Raw genomic sequence first — 19,973 nt, 5'->3', positions numbered from 1 at the left:
AATGGTTCTAGAAAGATCAGTGGATTATAGGTCCTGTGGGGTCAACGGATTATTGGGGTTGGGAAGGTAGGGGATGCTGGTGAGAGAAAGGGGTGCTGGGAATTGAAATTATGGAGAGATTGTGGCTATTGGTCTGAGAAGTTCTAGGGTATGACAGTGGGAGGCAGTGGCGCAGATAGAACGCGGGGAAGGTCATTGGGAGAGAGGACATCCAGGAACCGAGCAGCAGGGTGTTAGAAGAGGTATTTATGTGCCTGATAGAGTCTTCGGGAATTAGGGCAGAGCTGTGCTGAGAGCGTGAGGTGAGCAGGAGTAATCTGAGGTCACCAGAAGGAGGGGAGGATAATGGTCAGAGCTGGGGATTCTAGGGAGGAGGGAGAACAGTCTGGAGAAGCCGGGCGAAGCAAGGACACGGACCCAGCTCCAGGCGTGAGCAGCGGTGCGCTGGGCCGGCTGACAGCCACTGTGTGCCCCTCTCTCAGCCAGGGTGGCTCCTTCCCAGCACCTCCTTACCCACCCCTTCTCAGCCAGGTCAGCGAAGTCAGGGTGGCAGCTGGCAGCCAGCCACGTGGCAGCGCCGACACCAGAGGAACTGGCAAAAGCTACATATCGGGGCTCCCCCTGGAAAGGTGCAGGCACAGCTGGCCTCAGGGAGGCCTGGGCTTTCCTAGAGCGAGGATGTGAAGAGCTCGCTCACAGGTGGGGGCGGGTATGTGTGAGAGGGCTCAGGGAGGGGCGTGGTGGGCAGTCTACAGGGATTAGAGTGTAGGGGATAAGGTGGCCTGAGCTCTGGGGGCTGAGGACATGAACAGGGACAAAGGCCCAAAGAGATCGCTCTTCATGGTCTCATGAGGGCAGATGTGGCGAGGAGGCTGTGGTGGGGTCCTGCACGGAGCACACGAAATGCCAGGTTTATTGGACGAGGAATGTAGCAGGAACTGAGACCGTGTGTCTCTAAAGGAACTGTGGAGGGCAGGCATCCACAGCCGGAGGGAAACAACCTGCTAGAACATTCTAGTGAGACCAGCTGAGGAGGGGAGGGAGCCGGAGAGCAGGGCTCCTGTCCGGAGGCCTGTGGCCTGCAAACTAGTGGTCACGGGCAGATTTTCACTCTAAGTCAGTGTGGCTCTAACACTATCCCATGAGGCAGGAGAAGCATCAGAAAGGCTGTGTATTTAGAGAATGTATTTGACAATGTGTTGGGGGAAGAAATCTTTTTCATGTGGGTGGAGGCAGCAAGATTCTAGGAACATTCTGACCTGGATCTGTACCTCCTGGGTTGACCTGGGTTGACTTTTCTTCTGATAGTGCGTTTCTTTTTTCGTAGGAAGCAACGAGAGTTCTGGTGGTCTCAGCCATACCAGCCCCACACCCACCTCAAATCACCCATGTGTGAGTGTGCTGATACCTCAGACCCAGCATGTGCACCGGGGCAAACTGGCGTCCTCTCTCAGGGCTGGCTTCCTGCCCAAGACAGGATCTTTATTTTTATTTTTTAAATATATTTTTATTGATTTCAGAAATGAAGGGAGAGGGAGAGGGAGATAGAAACATCAACGATGAGAATCATTGGTTGGCTGCCTCCTGCACGCCCCACACTGGGAATTGAGCCTGCAACCCTCGCTGGTTCATAGGTCGATGCTCGACCACTGAGCCATGCAGGCCAGGCTCCTTTGTGTTTTAACAAAGTTTGTGTATCAAGCCAGATTGACATACTTCTCTAATTCACTTTCCTATTTCATTTCTCAAATACACATGGGAATGCTAACAAAGCTTCTAATCAGTATCTGATAACTAGTATGGCCTCTGGGTGACATGTAATTCGCTCATATATCCTAAGTGCAATTTTTATCAGAGTTTTTGAAAAGCCCATCCTGAAAATCGCTTGCAGACCCTATTAAATCCTCACCAATCCCTAAGTCCAGGAATGCCAGGGTTGGAGCCACTGACCCAAAGGGTCACCTCTTACAGGGATGTTTCTGATGGAGTACAATCACTTTCTAAACTATTAGATCATTTCTTTTTAACTGTTGTAGATGATTCTACAATAGATATTATTTCATATCTGCCTGGTCTGTTTAAATGTTACCTTAGGAAAAAGAAATCCCAGGAGCAGTTTACTGAGTCGAGATTTGGGCGTTTTTATTAATGAAGACTTATTGAAAAATTCCAGGCCTGTGCTAGTTTGCAGATGGTTATCAAAATGTATTTTCTGAAGATGCACTTATAGTTGTCATCCCTCTTTCTTTCCCACTTTCTTTTCTTTCCTTCCTCCCTCCCTACCTCCCTCCCTCCCTCCTTCCTTCCCTTCCTGTCAAGATACAAGTTCCTAAAATAAAGTGAGTAGAATGTTCTCACTAGAACATTTCATCCCAAATCTTTTATAGCTTATTGAGATGAAAAGTAGGATTTGCCAGAAACAAGTAGATCCCCAATTTTAATAAGGCTCATAAATATATTAGTTTCTACAAGCTATTCACTTATCATTTTGTTACTAAATCTTTACTAAATTTCTGGAGAATAAGCCCAGAATATTAATTACTATAATTTTGGCACTTTGCTTTCCTATTGTAAGTAAGCTAATATGAGAAACTGAGTATAGACTAATGTGTTCTCTCTCTCTCTCTCTCTCTCTCTCTCTCTCTCTCTCTCTCCTTCAATCATTTGTCTGTATCCAGCGATTTCTATGGAAGAAGGTAAAAAATAGTATTTGGGGAAAACCCTCATCTCCAAAGTCTCCTAGAAATCTCCTGTAGTTCTCCCCATCAGTTCCACTCAGTTCAGCTATTTATATATTTATTTATTTATTTTAATATATTTTTTTTATTGATTTTTTTTTTTACAGAGAGGAAGGGAGAGAGAGAGTCAGAAACATCAATGAGAGAGAAACATCGATCAGCCGCCTCCTGCATATCTCCTACTGGAGATGTGCCTGCAACCTAGGTACATGCCCTTGACCGGAATCGAACCTGGGACCTTCCAGTCTGCAGGCCGACGCTCTGTCCACTGAGCCAAACCGGTTTCGGCGTATTTATTAAGCTCTTACTATGTACCTAGTGGTGTTCTAGTCACTAATGCCCCAGTTTATAAAAAGATGTCAGTCAAAAGAACGCACACAGTGTATTTGTCTTAACACTGAGAGGAATAAAAGAAAAGAGAACTAACATTTACAGTGTGCAGTCCCACAGTCGAATGCAGCCCACCATAAGAACTCAGAAAAATAAAAAAGTTATGAAACTGCTTTACACATACTGTCTTTAAAATAGCAGCACCCTAGTCAGTAGTGTGGACTTGTTGATTTTGAGAGAGCAAAATCAGTAGCTCTATTAGATCCCAGAGTGACAAGTTTAAAAATCAGGGCTACTTATGCTGTTACTATAGCTTTTGTTTGCCTTTAAAAACAAAAAACAAAAAAAATTAGTTATGTCCTAGGAACTAGTGAATTCATTGTTGCTATAAATTACTACTCTAGAAAATAATCTCTAAATGAATATAAGGCATTGAATGACACTGTTGGAAATCTCAGCTAAGCTACTTGTTTATCTGTGCCCCTTCTCTATAAAATAGTATTATTTCATAAAATGTTTCGTATTGAACATTTTATTTTAAAATGTTGATTCATGGTGTGCCTTTTCGGGAGGTGATAAGTACTACTTTATAATATCATAGTTTATTATATAGAATACTAGAGGCCCGGTGCATGAAATTCGTGCAAGAGTAGGCCCTCGCAGCCCCACTGCCTCAGCCCTCACAGCCCTGGCTTCATCTGGAAGGTCGTCCAGAAGGTTGTCCGGACAGTCTTTCCGCTGTTCAGCTGTTCGGTCGATTTGCATATTATGCTTTTATTATTATAGATAATATGTACTTTTAGGACATACTTAACACATTTATTAAAGCACTATTTACTGATCTCCAGGGAAGTCCTGGCCACTGTGCTAGGCACAAGATGCACAGTGCTGAAATAAAACAGATTTTGATATTCAAAGGAAAATTCAACTCAGTTTAATAAATAATCCATGTACCTACTATGTTCAGGACATTGTACAAAGACCTGTAAAGTATGCAAACATTGGTAAGACATTTCCGCTCTCCAGGCACGGTCTAGGAGGGTGACTACGGCAAACAGACAATGGTTACATGACAAGGTAGATAAGATGTACAGCAGCAGAGTTCCAGGCAATAGGAAGAAAATGCCGTTCTGTTCACGGCAGGGACATTCATTTTGATCAGTGTTTCAGAGGGACCTTGAACATTACAGGCAGAAGCAACAGCGTAAGCAAAGGCCCAGAGGAAGAACCAGTGATGCCGACTCTAACAGGAGTGTAAGATCTGTGAGGGATGGAAGTGGTCAGGAGCCTTCAAAGTTGGGTTGGGGTCATGTTGTAAAGCAGCAATTTTTCATTTCACGGCACATACACTAATTACTAAAATTCTGCGGCACACCAAAAAATGTATTTTTTGCCAATCTGACAAATTTTATAATTTTGATTGATTTACAAAGTGACTTTTAAAAAAATCAGGTGCCTGTACTTGTATATAAGGATTTCTGGTGCCAAGAATTAACTGATCATATGCAACCTTATTATGCTACCCGACCAATGAGATGCAACTCTGTCCTATGACCTAAACACACAGGTCAGTTCAGGGCATTCACACTGACGGCTATTGTTGTGTTGGCTGCTGTCATTTTCTTATTTGACAACCTAAGGGAAAAGAGGTCAGTGCCCCTGGGTAAATAGTCAGGTGTTGAATGACTTAAAAATTCCTGTGGCTCACTGGTTGAAAATCGCTGTTGTAAAGGGTTTTCAGGATTAGGATGAATGGTCTTAAAAAGTTATATTCTCTTTTTTTTTTTTTAAATACTTTTTATTGATTTTTTACACAGAGGAAGGGAGAGGGACAGAGAGTTAGAAACATCGATGAGAGAGAAACATCGATCAGCCGTCTCCCGCACACTCCCCACTGGGGATGTGCCCACAACCAAGGCACATGCCCTTGACCAGAATCGAACCTGGGACCCTTGAGTCTGCAGGCTGACGCTCTATCCACTGAGCCAAACCGGTCAGGGCGATTCTCTTATCCTCTTATACATAACCAAGCTAAAGGTAAAAATAGTTAACATTTATTGAGTGTTTGTCATGTGCCTGAACTTTTCATCATCTTCCTTATTCCTGTCCTATATGGTCGGTATTATTACTATCACCATTTATAGAAACTGAAGGTTAAAGGCAAACTCCTGTGTCCAGCATTGGAAAGCCCCTGCTTTAAAATTTGTAACCATTTTATGTTATGTAGCCGCCCATATCATACATTTTCATTTAATACAGTGGAGTCCTTTTTATCCCGCAAGGGAGCAACAGTTGTAAGAGTAGCATTCTTATAAGCTGGTCTGTGCTTTACCGACATAGGCCTACATATAGGGGGTTTTGTTTGTGATGCTAACACATATTAAGGTCTACTCTTCTCTTTCTATGCTCTTGTATAGAAGACGACATGAAGATTGACGAGAAGTGTGTGGAAGCAGGTAACATTTCCTCTTGATAGTTTTATTACCAGCAGAAGAAATATGGAGCACCTCAGATCCAGAGTCCCTTAAGCTGAGTCAGCCAAAGGGGCCTCAGGCCTTTCCTCTGTTAGAGATGTGTAAAATGAATCCCCCACCCTCTCCTTCTTCTGTGGTTTTGACAGTTGGAAGGGCAGCCCAGCTGTGGGGATGTCTCCAGGTCTAACCAACCTTCTAGAAATCAGTACCTTGGAAATGATCCCAGCAACACTCGGGTGTTACATTCAGTAACATTCAGGTGGAACATATGGAAATCACCATGTAAAATACTATAAAATATTGAGGTATCAATTTTTAAAAAAATATATTTTATTGATTTTTTTACAGAGAGAAAGGGAGAGGGATAGAGAGTGAGAAACATCGATCAGCTGCCTCCTGCACACTCCCCACTGGGAATGTGCCCGCAACCAAGGTACATGCCCTTGGCCGGAATCGAACCTGGCACCTTTCAGTCTGCAGGCCAACGCTCTATCCACTGAGCCAAACCAGTCAGGGCTGAGGTATCAAATTTTTAAAAAGCAAAATATATATTTTGTTATTGTCTGATACCATCTTCTGTAGAGTCTAGTATAGATAAATAGTAGCGGGTTCCAAATTTTGAGAACTATATGAAAACCTTTTACATTTCTATACTTAATTTATTTTTATAAATTGGGAGATTTTTCTTATCTAGTGTCAGAACTACGATTGGCTCAAGAATCACTTGGGTTTTGTTGAGAGACTAGTTGAAGAGCGTCAGCCTGCGGACTGAAAGGTCCCGGGTTCGATTCCGGTCAAGGGCATGTACCTGGGTTGCGGGCACATCCCCAGTAGGGGATGTGCAGGAGGCAGCTGATCGATGTTCCTCTCTCATCGATGTTTCTAACTCTCTATCCCTCTCCCTTCCTCTCTGTAAAAAATCAATAAAATATATTATAAAAAAAAAAAAAAAAGAATCACTTGGGTTTTGTTGAGAGGCTAGTTGAAGAGACTTTGGTCTGATAGGTGAATTTTTCTTGGCTTTATGGTCCTGAAAAACATTCCACCACGTAAGTTTTAAGGATTTTATTGACTTTATGCAACGATTCATGAATCGGTCAGCATCGCATCTAGCAGATGGAAAAGAGCTCCGAGGAATTGTACAAAACGAAAGACTTTTATTTGCAAAAGGGAGCAGGAGCAAGGAAGTTATACTAGCAAAACGTGGGTTGGTTATGGCAAGGTCATTTCATTCAGGAGATGCAGGGGCCCTCAGGCAGGAGAGGTCAAATCATAATTCAGGTAAGTCTCAGCTTGGTGATGTGGGGCTTAGCATAAGTGACTCCATTTTGGGACTGTTGTCTTGTTGTTGTTTTTTAATATATTTTATTGATTTTTTACAGAGAGGAAGGGAGAGGGATAGAGAGTTAGAAACATCGATGAGAAAGAAACATCGATCAGCTGCCTCCTGCACACCCCCTACTGGGGATGTGCCCGCAACCAAGGTATATGCCCTTGACCGGAATCGAACCTGGGACCCTTCAGTCCGCAGGCCGATGCTCTATCCACTGAGCAAAACCGGTTGAGGCTGTTGTCTTGTTTTTAACAATAAGCTAGTCTAGTTTTTAGAAACTGAAGAACAATATGAAATCTTTAAATAGTAGGTATTTCAAAGATTCACATATACTTTCTAGAATAACTACAGAATAATGCTGATTTAATATTTATTTTTCCAGGTAATTATTCTTTTTTAAAAAATTTTGCAGTAAATTCATTTCCTTTCTCTAATTTTAATTTAAATTTTTATTAGGCAATACATTAACATATTTCAAATTCAAAAGCTACAGAATTATATTCAGTAAAAGTTCCTTTCTTTCCCCACTGCCCTACTCAGTTTTATTTCTTGAGGCAATAAATCCCCCCAGGTTCTTCCATAATCCCTCCAGGCGTGTTCTGTGCATATGAAAGCAGGGGTGTACATTTTTTCCTCCTCACTCTCACACTCATCCTTACCTTAAAAAACACACAAATAGCCGAAACCGGTTTGGCTCAGTGGATAGAGCGTCGGCCTGCGGACTGAAAGGTCCCAGGTTCAGTTCCGGTCAAGGGCATGTACCTGGGTTGCGGGCACATCCCCAGTAGGAGATGTGCAGGAGGCAGCTGATCGATGTTTCTCTCTCATCGATGTTTCTAACTCTCTATCTCTCTCCCTTCCTCTCTGTAAAAAATCAATAAAAATATATTAAAAAAAAAACACACAAATAAAAATACCCTCTGATAATACCCTACACAAACTGTTCTATTCCTGGCTTTTTTTACTTAGCATTATATATCTTGGAGATGATTCCATCTTAGTACATAAAAGCCACCTCATATTTTTTAAACAGCTTATTTGTATTATAAACCATGCTGCAATGAATACGTTAGCTGCAGCACTGCCTGATCCAGGGATGTGTGCATTGGTGATGTTGCTCTATATTTCAAGTTGCTCTCCATATAAAATCTAGTTTCTTAATCCTCAGTTTCTCTTTACAACACTAACAAGAACATATTAACTGATGAGAAAGTTGGGTTTTATCAAATCTTTCCCCGTCACCCAGTCAAGCCATTCAGATACTTATTCTCCTTGCCACACTTCCCTGGCTGAGGAACCCCCAGTCTTCCGCAGGGTGCACCCCTCCTGCATCTTCAGGCCCTCGAGCAGCAAAGCTGGGCAATACCCAACCACCTATACGAGCTCCCCACGACATTCCGCCTGTCCCTCCCCGCTGAGCCTCGTTTTAGTTATTCTCTTCTGTGTCATTTATTTTAAGCTCCTGCTGTACCCTTGCTTGACATCAAGGCCTGACTGCTTAACACCGTCTCTCATGTAAGGCTTATATGTGCCATAGAGACACCGTGGACTTGGCCTGGATTTAGGAACACATTTTGCAGTTGGTGTGTGTGCAGAAGCACAGGGACAGGGAATTAGGCTGTTAAACTGCAGATTGAGTATGACTAGTAATATAATGATGCTTTTGGTGTTTTGCCTCCATGGAAAACCATAGACGAAGAAACATTTGAATCAGGTAAGTAAAACATGAGTGTGTGGTTCTGATTTTAAAATGTATATAGTATTTCTCTCTCTCAAGCCTCATTCCATGCCAAGCAGAGAGGAGTTTTCATGGGTAAAAAGCCTTCAGGGAGAGTCCAGATAAGCAACTTGCAGAAAAAGCTAATGTGCCCCCAGCAGCAGGGTCATGCCAATGGCTCTGGGGGGTGAGGGGGAGGGTGTTGTTTGTCCTGCCAGGACTCCCAGGACTCCCAGCTTCTCTAAGGAGGACGTGACTGCCTCGCTTTGTCATTTGTCTTTATTTGATAGCTGCTTGATCTCAAAGGCTTAACTTTTTCATGTTTGTTTGTTTGTTTATTTATTTATTTATTTATTTATTTATTCTTACACTTCCTCAAATGTCCAGAGGAACTTTCAGAAGGTAACTGTTTTTATTTCCTGGGAAAGCCAAATAAAGCTATGTTTAAGATCTTTCAGTGCCTCAAAGTGAATACCTGACAGAATACATTTTAAGATACATGATATTTTAAGGCTGAAATATTCAATTTCATAGAAAATATTTAAAAGTAAACAATGCTGAAAGAAATTCAGCTTGATGAATAGATCCCTAAGTAAACATTTCCCTTTAAACTTACTGGCATATTTCAGTTAGAAAAATATGCTTACTTACCAGAGATGGAATCGATATTGGTGTGTTTTCTTTATATTTTAAAATGTGTTTTTTTTTTTTAAGAAAACAAAGGTTAAGAGGAAAAGCTTATATGTGTCAGTTCATTCTATGAACAAATGCTCTTTATGTATTTTTTCAATGATCAGAACAGAGTTGCATAAGTGATGAGAAACGGATGTTAGCAAAAAGTAACTGGAAATGACATTTCTGTAACATTTCTCTCTGGAGTTTGTAACAATTTCACTGAGACCCCAGGGGAAGCAGAGGCAGGAGTTTCAGGGCTGCTGGACAGTGTTCCTCCCTTTTTGCCTCTCCTGTTCTTGGACAGTTAGAAGTAAATGGCAGCTGTAGAGCAAATACTAACTCTGCAGAATGAGCCATTTAATAATCCTAATAAGGCTAATATGCAAATTGTCCCCTTGGGAGTTTGACCAGGAGTTCAATCGCTAGCTATGACGTGTGCTGACCACCAGGGGATGGTGTGGAACATGGCAGGCGACCAGCAGCGTTGGCGGGGTGCTGAGGGAGTGAGGGAAGGAGAAGGTGGGGAGGCCGGGAGGTGGGGAACCTGATTGGCCCTGATCGCTGGCCAGGCCTAGGGACCCTACCTGTGCATAGATTTTGTGCACCAAGCCTCTAGTGGAGAAGATAAAATCCCATCTCTAACAAAGAGGTTACTTACAGGACCTGCAGAAATCAATAGCTACAAATTAAAGCCAAACCCAGATATCTGTTTGTGTTTTTTCATCAGTTTACTTTGGGCATGTTTAAGAATATACCCAATTTTTATATGTTTTTACAATGACTCAATATCTTTCTTATAACTTTACATAAGCCTAAAATTGGTTCCTGTTCCCAACCGTACGAGACAGACTATATGAAGTGTATTGCTAACATTCTGAAGAGTGTCTCCATGTAGTTTGGAACACGGGATAGGATGGAAAGTGCTTAGGACATTCTTCAGTCAGTCCTCAAGGCTAAGACAGCGGTGCTGCCATCGACTGCAATAGGGTCACTGAAGATTTGGAGAGAATCGCATGCCTCTGTTCTAAGTAAACTTCTCCTCCTTCCCCATGTGTCCCGCTCCTGCCGCTCTCTGTGTCCCAGACAAGGAGGAGTTTGTTGGCTACGGTCAGAAGTTCTTTATCGGTAGGTGTGGATGAATCAGAGGTGGGTCTTTGTCACTCCCTAAGTTATATTCATACCTGACAACCTTCTGATAGCTTGTTTGGCTGGTGGACATTTCCAACCTTGTTCCTTGTTCTGGTTTTCCTCTATCTTTTGTGTGTGTGTGTGTGTGTGTGTGTGTGTGTATTCTGATGTGTTGACCATTCATTGTTATTCATCTGGTTTCCAGTGGATACTTCTTAATTATTTCCCCAATATAAATCCTTTGTATTCTGCCAGACTGTCCCACAAGTGCTCTTTAGTGATACAATAAGCAAATGTATTGAGGATATTAAGAGCTGTTTTTCTTTGTTAGAGAAAGGATTGTGGAAGGATTGTGGGGAGCGGGGTGGGCTGAGGCATGTTAAGATAAATCCTATAGTGCTGAATTGGCCTTGAAGGTATTGGTGTCAACTCATGCTTTTCAACATATATAGATGCAAATATAGATGTGTGTGTGTGTGTGTGTGTGTGTGTGTGTGTGTGTGTGTGTGTGTGATATACATACATAGTCCCCAGCTCTGTCTACTGAGGGGGCCTGGGAGCAGCTTTGGCACTACCAGAAAGCCCTGTGGTTCAGTGGGCAGATTAAGCAGGATCCCAGGAGTTTGCAAATCACGACTAAAATGTCCAACTCTGCCACTGGACACACAGTTGTGAGCAACCACCAATCCTGTCTGTGTCTTAGTGTTTCCATCGGAGAATGTGAGTAATAAGCCTGCTCCACTGTTTCTACCCTGGCCCGAGCCACCAGCCCCCCTCATCTGGGAGTAGCCCCAAACTGCTGCCCCCTGACCCTATGCCTCCTCAGCCTACAGTTTACATCCCGCCTTCAGCAACTGGAGGAATTCTTTCAACATAAACCAAATCATGTCACACCCACCTCTTGACCATCCAGTGACTTCCCACCCCACTTTGACCACAGTCCAACATGGGACCGAGGCCCTGTGTGGTCTCCCCAGCTTCCGCTCCAACCCACTTCCTCCCACTGTCCCTACTGCTCACTGCCCACGGCTACACACGCTTCATGCTCTTCCTCAAGCGCTTCGAGCCCGCTCCTTTCTCTGCACCTTTGCAGTGGCTGTTCCCTCAGCCGGGTCTGCTCTTCCCCCCAGATGCCTCCTTAGCTGGCTCCATTACCTACTCAGTGTCAATGTTTTGGACACTTAACTGAACCGCCTACCTGAAGAAGCACCTTGTCAACTCTCTATCCACCGATCCTCCTCCTAAGCACTCGTTGTCGTTGTTGATTTTTGTCTCTCCTCCTCCATAAGATGTAAATTCATGAGGAAAAGGCCTGGGTTTAGTTGGCCGTTATCTGACCAGCACCTGTACAATGCCTGGCACATAGTGGGCGCTGGGTGTCACTTAGAGGTAACGTCTGGGCATCTTGTTTTTCCTTCCTATCGCTTCCTCTCTCCTACCGTCAGACAGGCATGGCTCTGCTAGTCAGCATTTCAGATGGCAGTCACGGCGTGTCCACCAGGTTGGACGCTGGATGGAATCTCTCCTGCCTGGATCTCACGTTCTGTGCTTTTCCCCTCCAGCCGGTTTCCGCCGCAGCATGCGTCTCTGTCGCAGGAGGTCTCTCCTCCCCACCCTGTGCTGCCCCAGCAGCTGCCCCAGTGCGGCCGGGGCCCCCTATGAGGAGGTGGTGAGGCACCAGCGGTGCCCCTCGGACAAGCACCGCCTCATCGTGCTTGTGGGTACGTCCCATCCAGGCGGGCAGTGTCTCTCCTGCTCCACAGTGAGGTCTCCCTTCTCCACTCAGTGGTGAACGCAGAACTCTTAGGGGCTGCCATAGGGACAGCTTAAAAAGTAAAGGCTGTTTTATGTGTGTGTGTTTATAGATAAACCCTTAGACAACTGTAGACAACATCATGCTTTTATTGTCTACAGTTGAATGTCACATGCCATAGTATATTTGAACTTGTAGAATAACAAGTTGTATGGTGATGAGGTCATAACTGAGATTTACTTATTTATATACTAGAGGCCTGATGCACAAAAATTTGTGCACTCGGGGGTGGGGGGGTCCCCTCAGCCTGGCCTGTGCCCTCTTGCAGTCTGGGACCCCTTGGGGGATGACCACCTGCTGAATTGGCCCACTCCCTGGGGGATCGGGCCTAAGCTGGCAGTCAGATATAACTCTGGCAGCCTGACATCACTCTGGCAGCCCGGGAGCCCTCGGGGGATGTCCACTTGCCAGCGGGGAGCAGACCTAAGCTGCAGTCGGACATCCTTAGCGCTGCTGAGGAGGCAGGAGAGGCTCCCACCACCACTGCTGTACTGGCAGCCATCAGCCTGGCTTGTGGCTGAGCAGAGCTCCTCCATGTGGAAGCTCACTGACCACCAGGGGGCAGCTCCTACGTTGAGCGTCTGCCCCCTGGTGGTCAGTGTGTGTCATAGTGACCAGTCATTTCCAGTCGTTCTGCTGTTAGGGTCAGTTTGCATATTACCCTTTTATTATATAGGATTTATTTTTTTGCCTGATTAGAATTTGTTCTCCAAGCATAAATGACTGTGCTCCCAGACTGGATCATTAGTCTGTATAAGGGAAAAAAAATCCTTAAGATCCATTTTTAAAAGAAATTTGTAACCATCTCCTTTAGAGAAGTGTCAAAAACTCCTGGGCCGTACCATTGGTGCTAAACAAGGCACATAAGTGCGGATTGACCTTTTGTGACCCAGATCCCCACCAGGCGGTCCCGGCAGCGGCAGTCACCTCGTCTCACTGCCACCTGCTCTGCGATCAGGGAAGGTCCCTGGAGGGCTAACAACGTGGCTTATAGCCAGGACCTGCAGAGTGTGCAGGGCACAGTGCAAAACAGGACTGCAAGGCCCCTTGTTCAAAAGTTACTAGGGATTTACCGCAGCAAAAGAAGAGCATTTAACCAAGTGCAGTCCCTGAAGCATGGGCCCTGCGTACTGCACGGGCTCCGTGCCCAGGAGGTCAGCCCTGCCTCCAGTGGCACGTGGGGTGTTGACTCAACCGCCTGTCGCCTGTCAGGAAAAGTGCCCCTGACTTCTGTCAGTCGCAGGACCGCTCACTGTGGGGCCTGGCTTCTGGGTGGCAGATGCTCTGAAATGAGGTAGAGAATTCGCTCAGGGTCCACGTTAGACGAGGTTGGCTGGGGTGTCAGTTTCCGGCAACTCCCCACCTCATTTCTGCACGTTGAAGAAGTGTGGATCCTTCTGGGCTGCTCCAGTGCATGAGACGGGAAGCTCTGCCATTTCCCTAAGCACAGGTGCTCTCGAGTTTCTTCAGGGGAAGGACTGACATGGTGGTTTCACCACCTCACTGTACCCGCCCACATCTGACGAGTTCTGTCTGGGACTGTTTGTGTGTAGGGCCTTCTGGTGTTGGAGTGAACGAACTGAGAAGACAACTCATTGAACTTAATCCTGGCCGTTTTCGGACTGCTGTGCCACGTATGTTTCGTCTCTCTTCCGTAGCGGTTCATGTTTCGGTAAACATTTCTTTGCGTCTGCAGATGCACCGAACTCACTCAGTTATGTCATACCCTCTTTGTTGTAAAAATATACGACACAAGGGCAGTTCTTAAAATTTCTAACTGTACTTATTTTAAAGAGGGAAATGATTTACTAACTAGGCTTTTAAAAGGTGACTGTCTTTTTTCCATTTGTTAACAATCATATAAATGACCTTTCAGGACCACTGATATAAAGCAATAGTAACTACCATTTGTTCAGTACTTGCTATCTTCCTGGCACTGTGCTTGACTCTTATTTGCTTTTTTATTAAAATGTATAATATATGCACATATAATGTTATGTAGCTATAAGTGTGATTGCACCGTACATTGTGGGAAGAGTTTGCGGGTGCTTCCCCTTCACCCCAAGGCAAGACAGAGGACCTTAGGGAAGCCACTTAAAGAGCTTAATATGGGTTTCCTGCAATTTAGGTGTCAAACTGAACCTAAAAATATCTAAAGGACAGAGCTTGGAGGAAGCGACCAGCGGCTGTAGTTTTGGAAGTAGCTGCCCTTTTAGAGTCTGTCACAGCAAAAAATGTTGTGATGTTTCCCAAGGACCAGATGCGGGTGGATGATGTGGGAGAGCGACCCCTGAGGTTGTCTTAGTTTTGCCAAAGAGGAAGTCTCAGTAGGAAGAGGCCAAAAGGGGACCCCAGATACTTCAGGGTGTGGACGAAATCACAAATGGCTGGCTGGAATGGGGATGGATTTGAGTACACGTTCGTTGAACAAATGGATGAGCAGACAATGGATCACTTTCAGGTCTTCAGTGGACTCCTATGTCCCAGACCAGATGCTATTTAAGTTGAAGACTGTAATCAAAGTGCTCATATCAACCAATCAGACTGAATTCAGACCCCACCGCCCTCTCCCTTCTGGAGATCCCTAAAACGAGTCACCATTTCCCACAGACTGCGGACGGTCCTTGGCTTTCTCCATTTCAAATCTGACACACTCCGGTGCCGTAGAAAACAGTCTAGGAGGAGTCAGAACACCTAGGTTCTTGTTCTCAACGTAGCTTTTCATTAGTCTGTGTATGTGAGCAAGTCAGTTCCTCTCTGAAATCTTCAGTTAGCTATGGTAATAGCATTTCACCTGGCTAGGAGTGGGAGGGGTGAAAGGAGATCTGTGAAGTGCACCATGTAAACATAACATATTGCTGGGATTGCTACCTGGGAGGCATATTAGGGCTCATACATAATTCACTGTTGCTTATTTAGAAGTTAGATCAGGTGTTCCCTTAGGGTATCCCTAGCCTGGCTTAATACCTAATATATTCTTGTCCACACCATGAGCCTTAAATAAAGGTTTACAGATTGAATAATTTTGATATGAGAACTACTTTCTTATCACCAAGTCAGACTTCTTTTTGGTTTTAGTATTTTATTTGTCTACCTATTTATGTATTCATTCACTTATTTTGTAATGAATCAAAACATTTTGAAGACTCTAAAATCTTTAAAATTTCTTTTTGACAGATACTACTCGTTCCAAAAAGAGTTATGAAGTAGATGGGCGTGAGTATCACTATGTGTCAAAGGAAACATTTGAAAGCCTCATGTGTAGTCACAGGTAAGCTCCAGGTTTAGAATCTGAGTCTCACCTCTGCTTGTTTTACATTCAAACTAGAGTCTCTAGTTTATGCACTGCTCAAAGCTTCTGAGGAAACTGATTTTTGTTTCTGAAGAATTAACCAAATTGATATACTCGTAAACCAGTCACTGGGCTCTGAGAGGGAGCAGAATAGAAGTGCAAATTTTAGAGAATTTGGAGAATTCATTAAGTCTTAGATCTCCTAATATTTTTTTCTCCTGTCAAATGTCCACTAATTGTTTTTGTGCTAGCAAAGTTCAGTATTTTATTCCATTCTGTTGGGGTTTATCTTCATGTTGCTACTACTAATATCTTACCTGTAGAAAGAGTTCTTGTTTTCTTTGTCCCGCCCTTGCAGGATGCTCGAGTATGGGGAGTACAAAGGCCACTTCTATGGCACCAGCGTGGATGCTGTGCAAGCCGTCCTCGATGAAGGGATGATCTGTGTCATGGACTTAGAGCCTCAGGTGGGTCTGTGGTGGAATGTTTCCCATCTTCCCAAAGTAATGAATGCATGCCATTCTTTTGGGCACGTGCTATAGGTTTTATTTTGTTACTGTTGGCCTTTTAAGGATAAGACTACTTTCCATATCCAAGGGCCAGAATCTTACATAAAGAATCAATTGTCACCCTAGCTGGTTTGGCTCAGTGGATAGAGCATCTGCCTGCAGGTTCCCAGGTTCAATTCCAGCCAAGGGCATATGCCTGGGTGGTGAGCTCGATCCCCAGTAGGGGGTGTGCAGGAGGCAGCTGATCAATGATTCTCTCTTATCATTGATGTTCCTATCTCTCTCCCCCTCTCCCTTCCTCTCTAAAATCAATAAAAAAATATTTTTTTAAAAGAACCAATTGCCAATAGCTTATGTATAGTTGGGAAATAAATTTAGTTTCTCAGATACAAAACCAGAACTTAAGGGGTAGCCATAAAGAAAACTTAGAATCTTGCTTTGACCTTGATCACAAAGGCATCAAGTTACTTCATAGAAGGAATAAGATGTTGCTTTACTCAAGGAGGTGAGGTTTCTATGTTATTATATCTATAGCTACCTCCTCAAGACTATATGTGGAATGGAGCAGGAGTGAGCAAGTTAAGATAAGATAAAGAACATACAATGTGTAGGCCCAATTTTTATGATACTTGTATTTTCTTTCCTTTTTCTATAGTCATTTAAAAGTATACCTGTGTGCTAAAGAGAATCAGGAAATGATAGATTTGTTCTTACGAGGGTCAAAGCTGGTGGTCAGTGTGATGTCAATAGTATCAATGGCAAGAGGAAAGGGAAGTGAGGATGAAACAGAGCTGATCCTCCTTGGGAGTGTCTGTCTTTGTCTTTGTCTCGTGAGATCATGTATAGAATCCTATTCTTGAGTTTCAATAAGATGTCATGGCTAGTGAGAGGAAGAGTCGGGATTTAAAGTAAATTTTTATTCTAGAATCCTATCTCTTGATTATTGTTTTTTAAATATATTTTTATATGGATTTCAGAGAGGAAGGGAAAGGGGTTGAGAGATAGAAACATGATGAGAGAGAATCATTCATTGACTGCCTCCTGCACGCCCCCTACTGGGGGGTGATTGAGCCCGCAACATGGGCATATGTCCTTGGCCAGAATTGAACCAGACCAAAGGCCAATGCTCTATCCACTGATCCAAACTGGCTAGGGCTCTCTTGATTATTAAAATGTTTTTTAGAGTTGAGAACTTGGGGGCACATGAGAATATACTCTGGCTACAAATAATTGCTAATTTCTGGTCTGAGAAATTTTGAGAACATTCATGTTGACTCTAGGAAATTAGGACTTGTATGTGTGTGTTTTTAATTCTCACCAAAGGCTATTTTTTTTTTTTTATTGATGAGAGAGAGAGAGAGAGAGAGAGAGAATTGGTTGGTTGCTCTCACCAGAGATTGACCCAGCCCTGATGAGGAATGGAACCCACCACCTTCTGGTATATGAGATGATGCTCCAACCAACTGGGCCACACTGGCTAGGGCAGGAATTCTGTTTTTAAATGTGCACTTAATTTCTGTGTAGGGTATTCAAGTGGCTCGAACCCATGAACTGAAGCCCTATGTCATATTTATAAAGCCATCTAACCTGAGTTGTATGAAGCAATCTCGAAAAAATGCCAAGATCATTACAGACTACTTTGTGGACATGAAATTCAAGGTAAAAATCACTGTACTGTTTCCACAGCCTCCTTATGTTAAGGGATATAACTTTTGTTTCTAATGAATAATGCCTTATGATTTATCTTTCCTGAACATCACTTATAAATATTAAAGTAAAGTTTAATAACTATTATAATGCTACTCTTGTTTTTTCTTCTTCTTCTTTTTTGGAGGGTGAGTATCTAGCTTAACCCTTCAAACCACAGTTTGCAAAGCCACATAGAAATTGGGTGTGCACAAGCCTGATATCTGTATTTAAAATGAATTATTTATTTTATAAAAACATGTGGGGCTTTACTTCTTAAATGCTTTAGCGAATATATCTCATCTGTAATGAGGTATCTTTATATATATATTTTTCTAAACATGAAAACTTATGTTAATGAAGATGGTAATAATAGAGGGGCCAAGCCAGGTGGGATTAATCAGTGAACTTTTCCTAGGATTGCTGATTTCCCCCTCACAACCCCAGTTTTTTAAATTAAATCTACTTTAAATATTTTAAGTCATAGCATATATTCAGCAAGGTGTATAAGTCTTTGGTGTACAGCTCAATGAATTTTTACATGTCTATGCACCCAGATGGCCATCGTCTAGATCAAGATATTACTTCCACTTATTTTTGTGTGTGTGGTAAAAAACAAACAAACCATGTAACATAAAACACAAAACTTACCATCTCAACCATTTTAAGGGTATAATTCAGTAGTGTTATTTACGTTGTGAAAAAGATCTCCAGAACTTTTTTGTCTTGCAAAACTGAAATTAAACATATGAAATGTGCCATGAATTTGCATGCCATCCTTTACATAGGGACCATACTAATGCCTGTATCATTCTAATTATAGTGTGTATGTTGCCTAAGTGGGCATAGGTATCTTTATATTATCCTTTATCTCTCATTATTTGTGTCTTCTTTTACTTCAATGACTTCTGTATGAAAGTCTGATTCTCCAGTTTGCATTTCAGACAGTGGATTCCATGGATATATTCTCTGAGTCTAATGGGCATTTAAAACTGTGTTCTCTCTCATTTTTTATGACAGTGTAGACAAATTAACAAAATTATTTCTGGATCATGTGTATGGTCACCTTGTAAAGGAGTACTGCCACAAGATTTCAGTGTCTGCATTTATATTTGTGTTTATGATTGTATTGACAACAAGTTGTACTATTTTAATTGTTGTGGACAAACTAGAAAACAGAAATGAACTTAATGCATTAGTATCAAGTGAAGGCCAAATAACCTTCACTGAATGAACATTTCACAATAGTAGAAATAGACAATATTATAGATGAATTAAGTCATCATGAAGCAAAGTGTAATTTAGGTATGCCTGTTCAATAGAACCATCTTACCATACTCATGCTAAAAGTGACCAAATAACACCATTCTTATTAATGTTTATTTAAAATTTATGTTTAAGTTTTATTTATATTTAACTGGTAAACATTTTTTGGTTTTATGTTGTATATGGTTTGAGCGCTCCAAATGTTTAGATAATAGGATAATTTAAGTCCAAATGAGATCTTGAGAGGATTGGTCTGTCTACAAACCATCATTCAATTTTGGAAAACCTTGACCAGGGAAACATTAGTAAGACTAACGAAAGAATCATATGTTTTTTGGTTTAAAATAGAGGACACTTATTTGACCTAATTTTAAAAAAATAGTTCGCATCTGAATGTAACAGCGTAACAAACTGCTATCATCTCTACTTCTCTCGTTGAGTTTGTACTATCTGCATTCTTTCACTTTTCCTGAAGGATGAAGACCTACAAGAGATGGAGGATTTAGCCCAAAAAATGGAGACTCAGTTTGGCCAGTTTTTTGATCACGTGATTGTGAATGACATCTTGCAAGATGCATGTGCCCAGTTGGTGTCTGCAGTTCAGAAGGCTCAGGAGGAGCCTCAGTGGGTACCAGCAACATGGGTTTCCTCTGAGACTGGGTCCTAAGGGCTCCTGCTTCGTGTTGGAGTTTTAACAACGTTTGTCTATTTCAGCTCTGGAGTAACAGCTGCTATCTGAAGCAGCAGTATTTGCCCTATTATAATATGTGTAACGTTTAAAGTCCTGAAGTTTTTTAATTAATCTTACTTGAAAAAAATGATTGCATTGTATGGGTATGTAGTTACCTGTTTGGCTTTTAGAAAAAAATGTTTGCTTTTACCTTACATATAGCAATTGGTAGGTATATGAACAAAGTCGAGTCACTGAGTATGAGAACCTTTTATAGTTTTCATATGGTCATTGTACAATTCAGATAAAATGAGCTTTCCTAAATAAAATAAATAGTATTTA

The 19,973-nt window shown here is 42.6% G+C and overlaps 1 protein-coding gene across 1 annotated transcript in view; it reads left to right on the top strand.

The window, feature by feature from the left end:
* Window positions 1–19,973, top strand: part of MPP4 (membrane palmitoylated protein 4) — a 29,832-nt gene extending 9,859 nt beyond the window's left edge. Inside the window, exons 10-21 of the mRNA XM_023759251.1 lie at window positions 1,328–1,392; window positions 2,679–2,696; window positions 5,486–5,524; window positions 8,569–8,589; window positions 8,980–8,994; window positions 10,351–10,392; window positions 11,958–12,116; window positions 13,762–13,842; window positions 15,386–15,479; window positions 15,859–15,967; window positions 17,534–17,668; window positions 19,437–19,973. Coding sequence (XP_023615019.1) covers window positions 1,328–1,392; window positions 2,679–2,696; window positions 5,486–5,524; window positions 8,569–8,589; window positions 8,980–8,994; window positions 10,351–10,392; window positions 11,958–12,116; window positions 13,762–13,842; window positions 15,386–15,479; window positions 15,859–15,967; window positions 17,534–17,668; window positions 19,437–19,628 — 970 coding nt within the window. The 3' untranslated portion in view covers window positions 19,629–19,973. The remainder of the gene's footprint in view (window positions 1–1,327; window positions 1,393–2,678; window positions 2,697–5,485; window positions 5,525–8,568; window positions 8,590–8,979; window positions 8,995–10,350; window positions 10,393–11,957; window positions 12,117–13,761; window positions 13,843–15,385; window positions 15,480–15,858; window positions 15,968–17,533; window positions 17,669–19,436) is intronic.

Source organism: Myotis lucifugus, unplaced genomic scaffold, assembly GCF_000147115.1.
Source record: "Myotis lucifugus unplaced genomic scaffold, Myoluc2.0 scaffold_3, whole genome shotgun sequence".
Taxonomy (NCBI): domain Eukaryota; kingdom Metazoa; phylum Chordata; class Mammalia; order Chiroptera; family Vespertilionidae; genus Myotis; species Myotis lucifugus.
The sequence above is the reverse complement of the archived record's forward strand: the minus strand, read 5'-3'. Positions and strand labels throughout refer to the sequence as shown.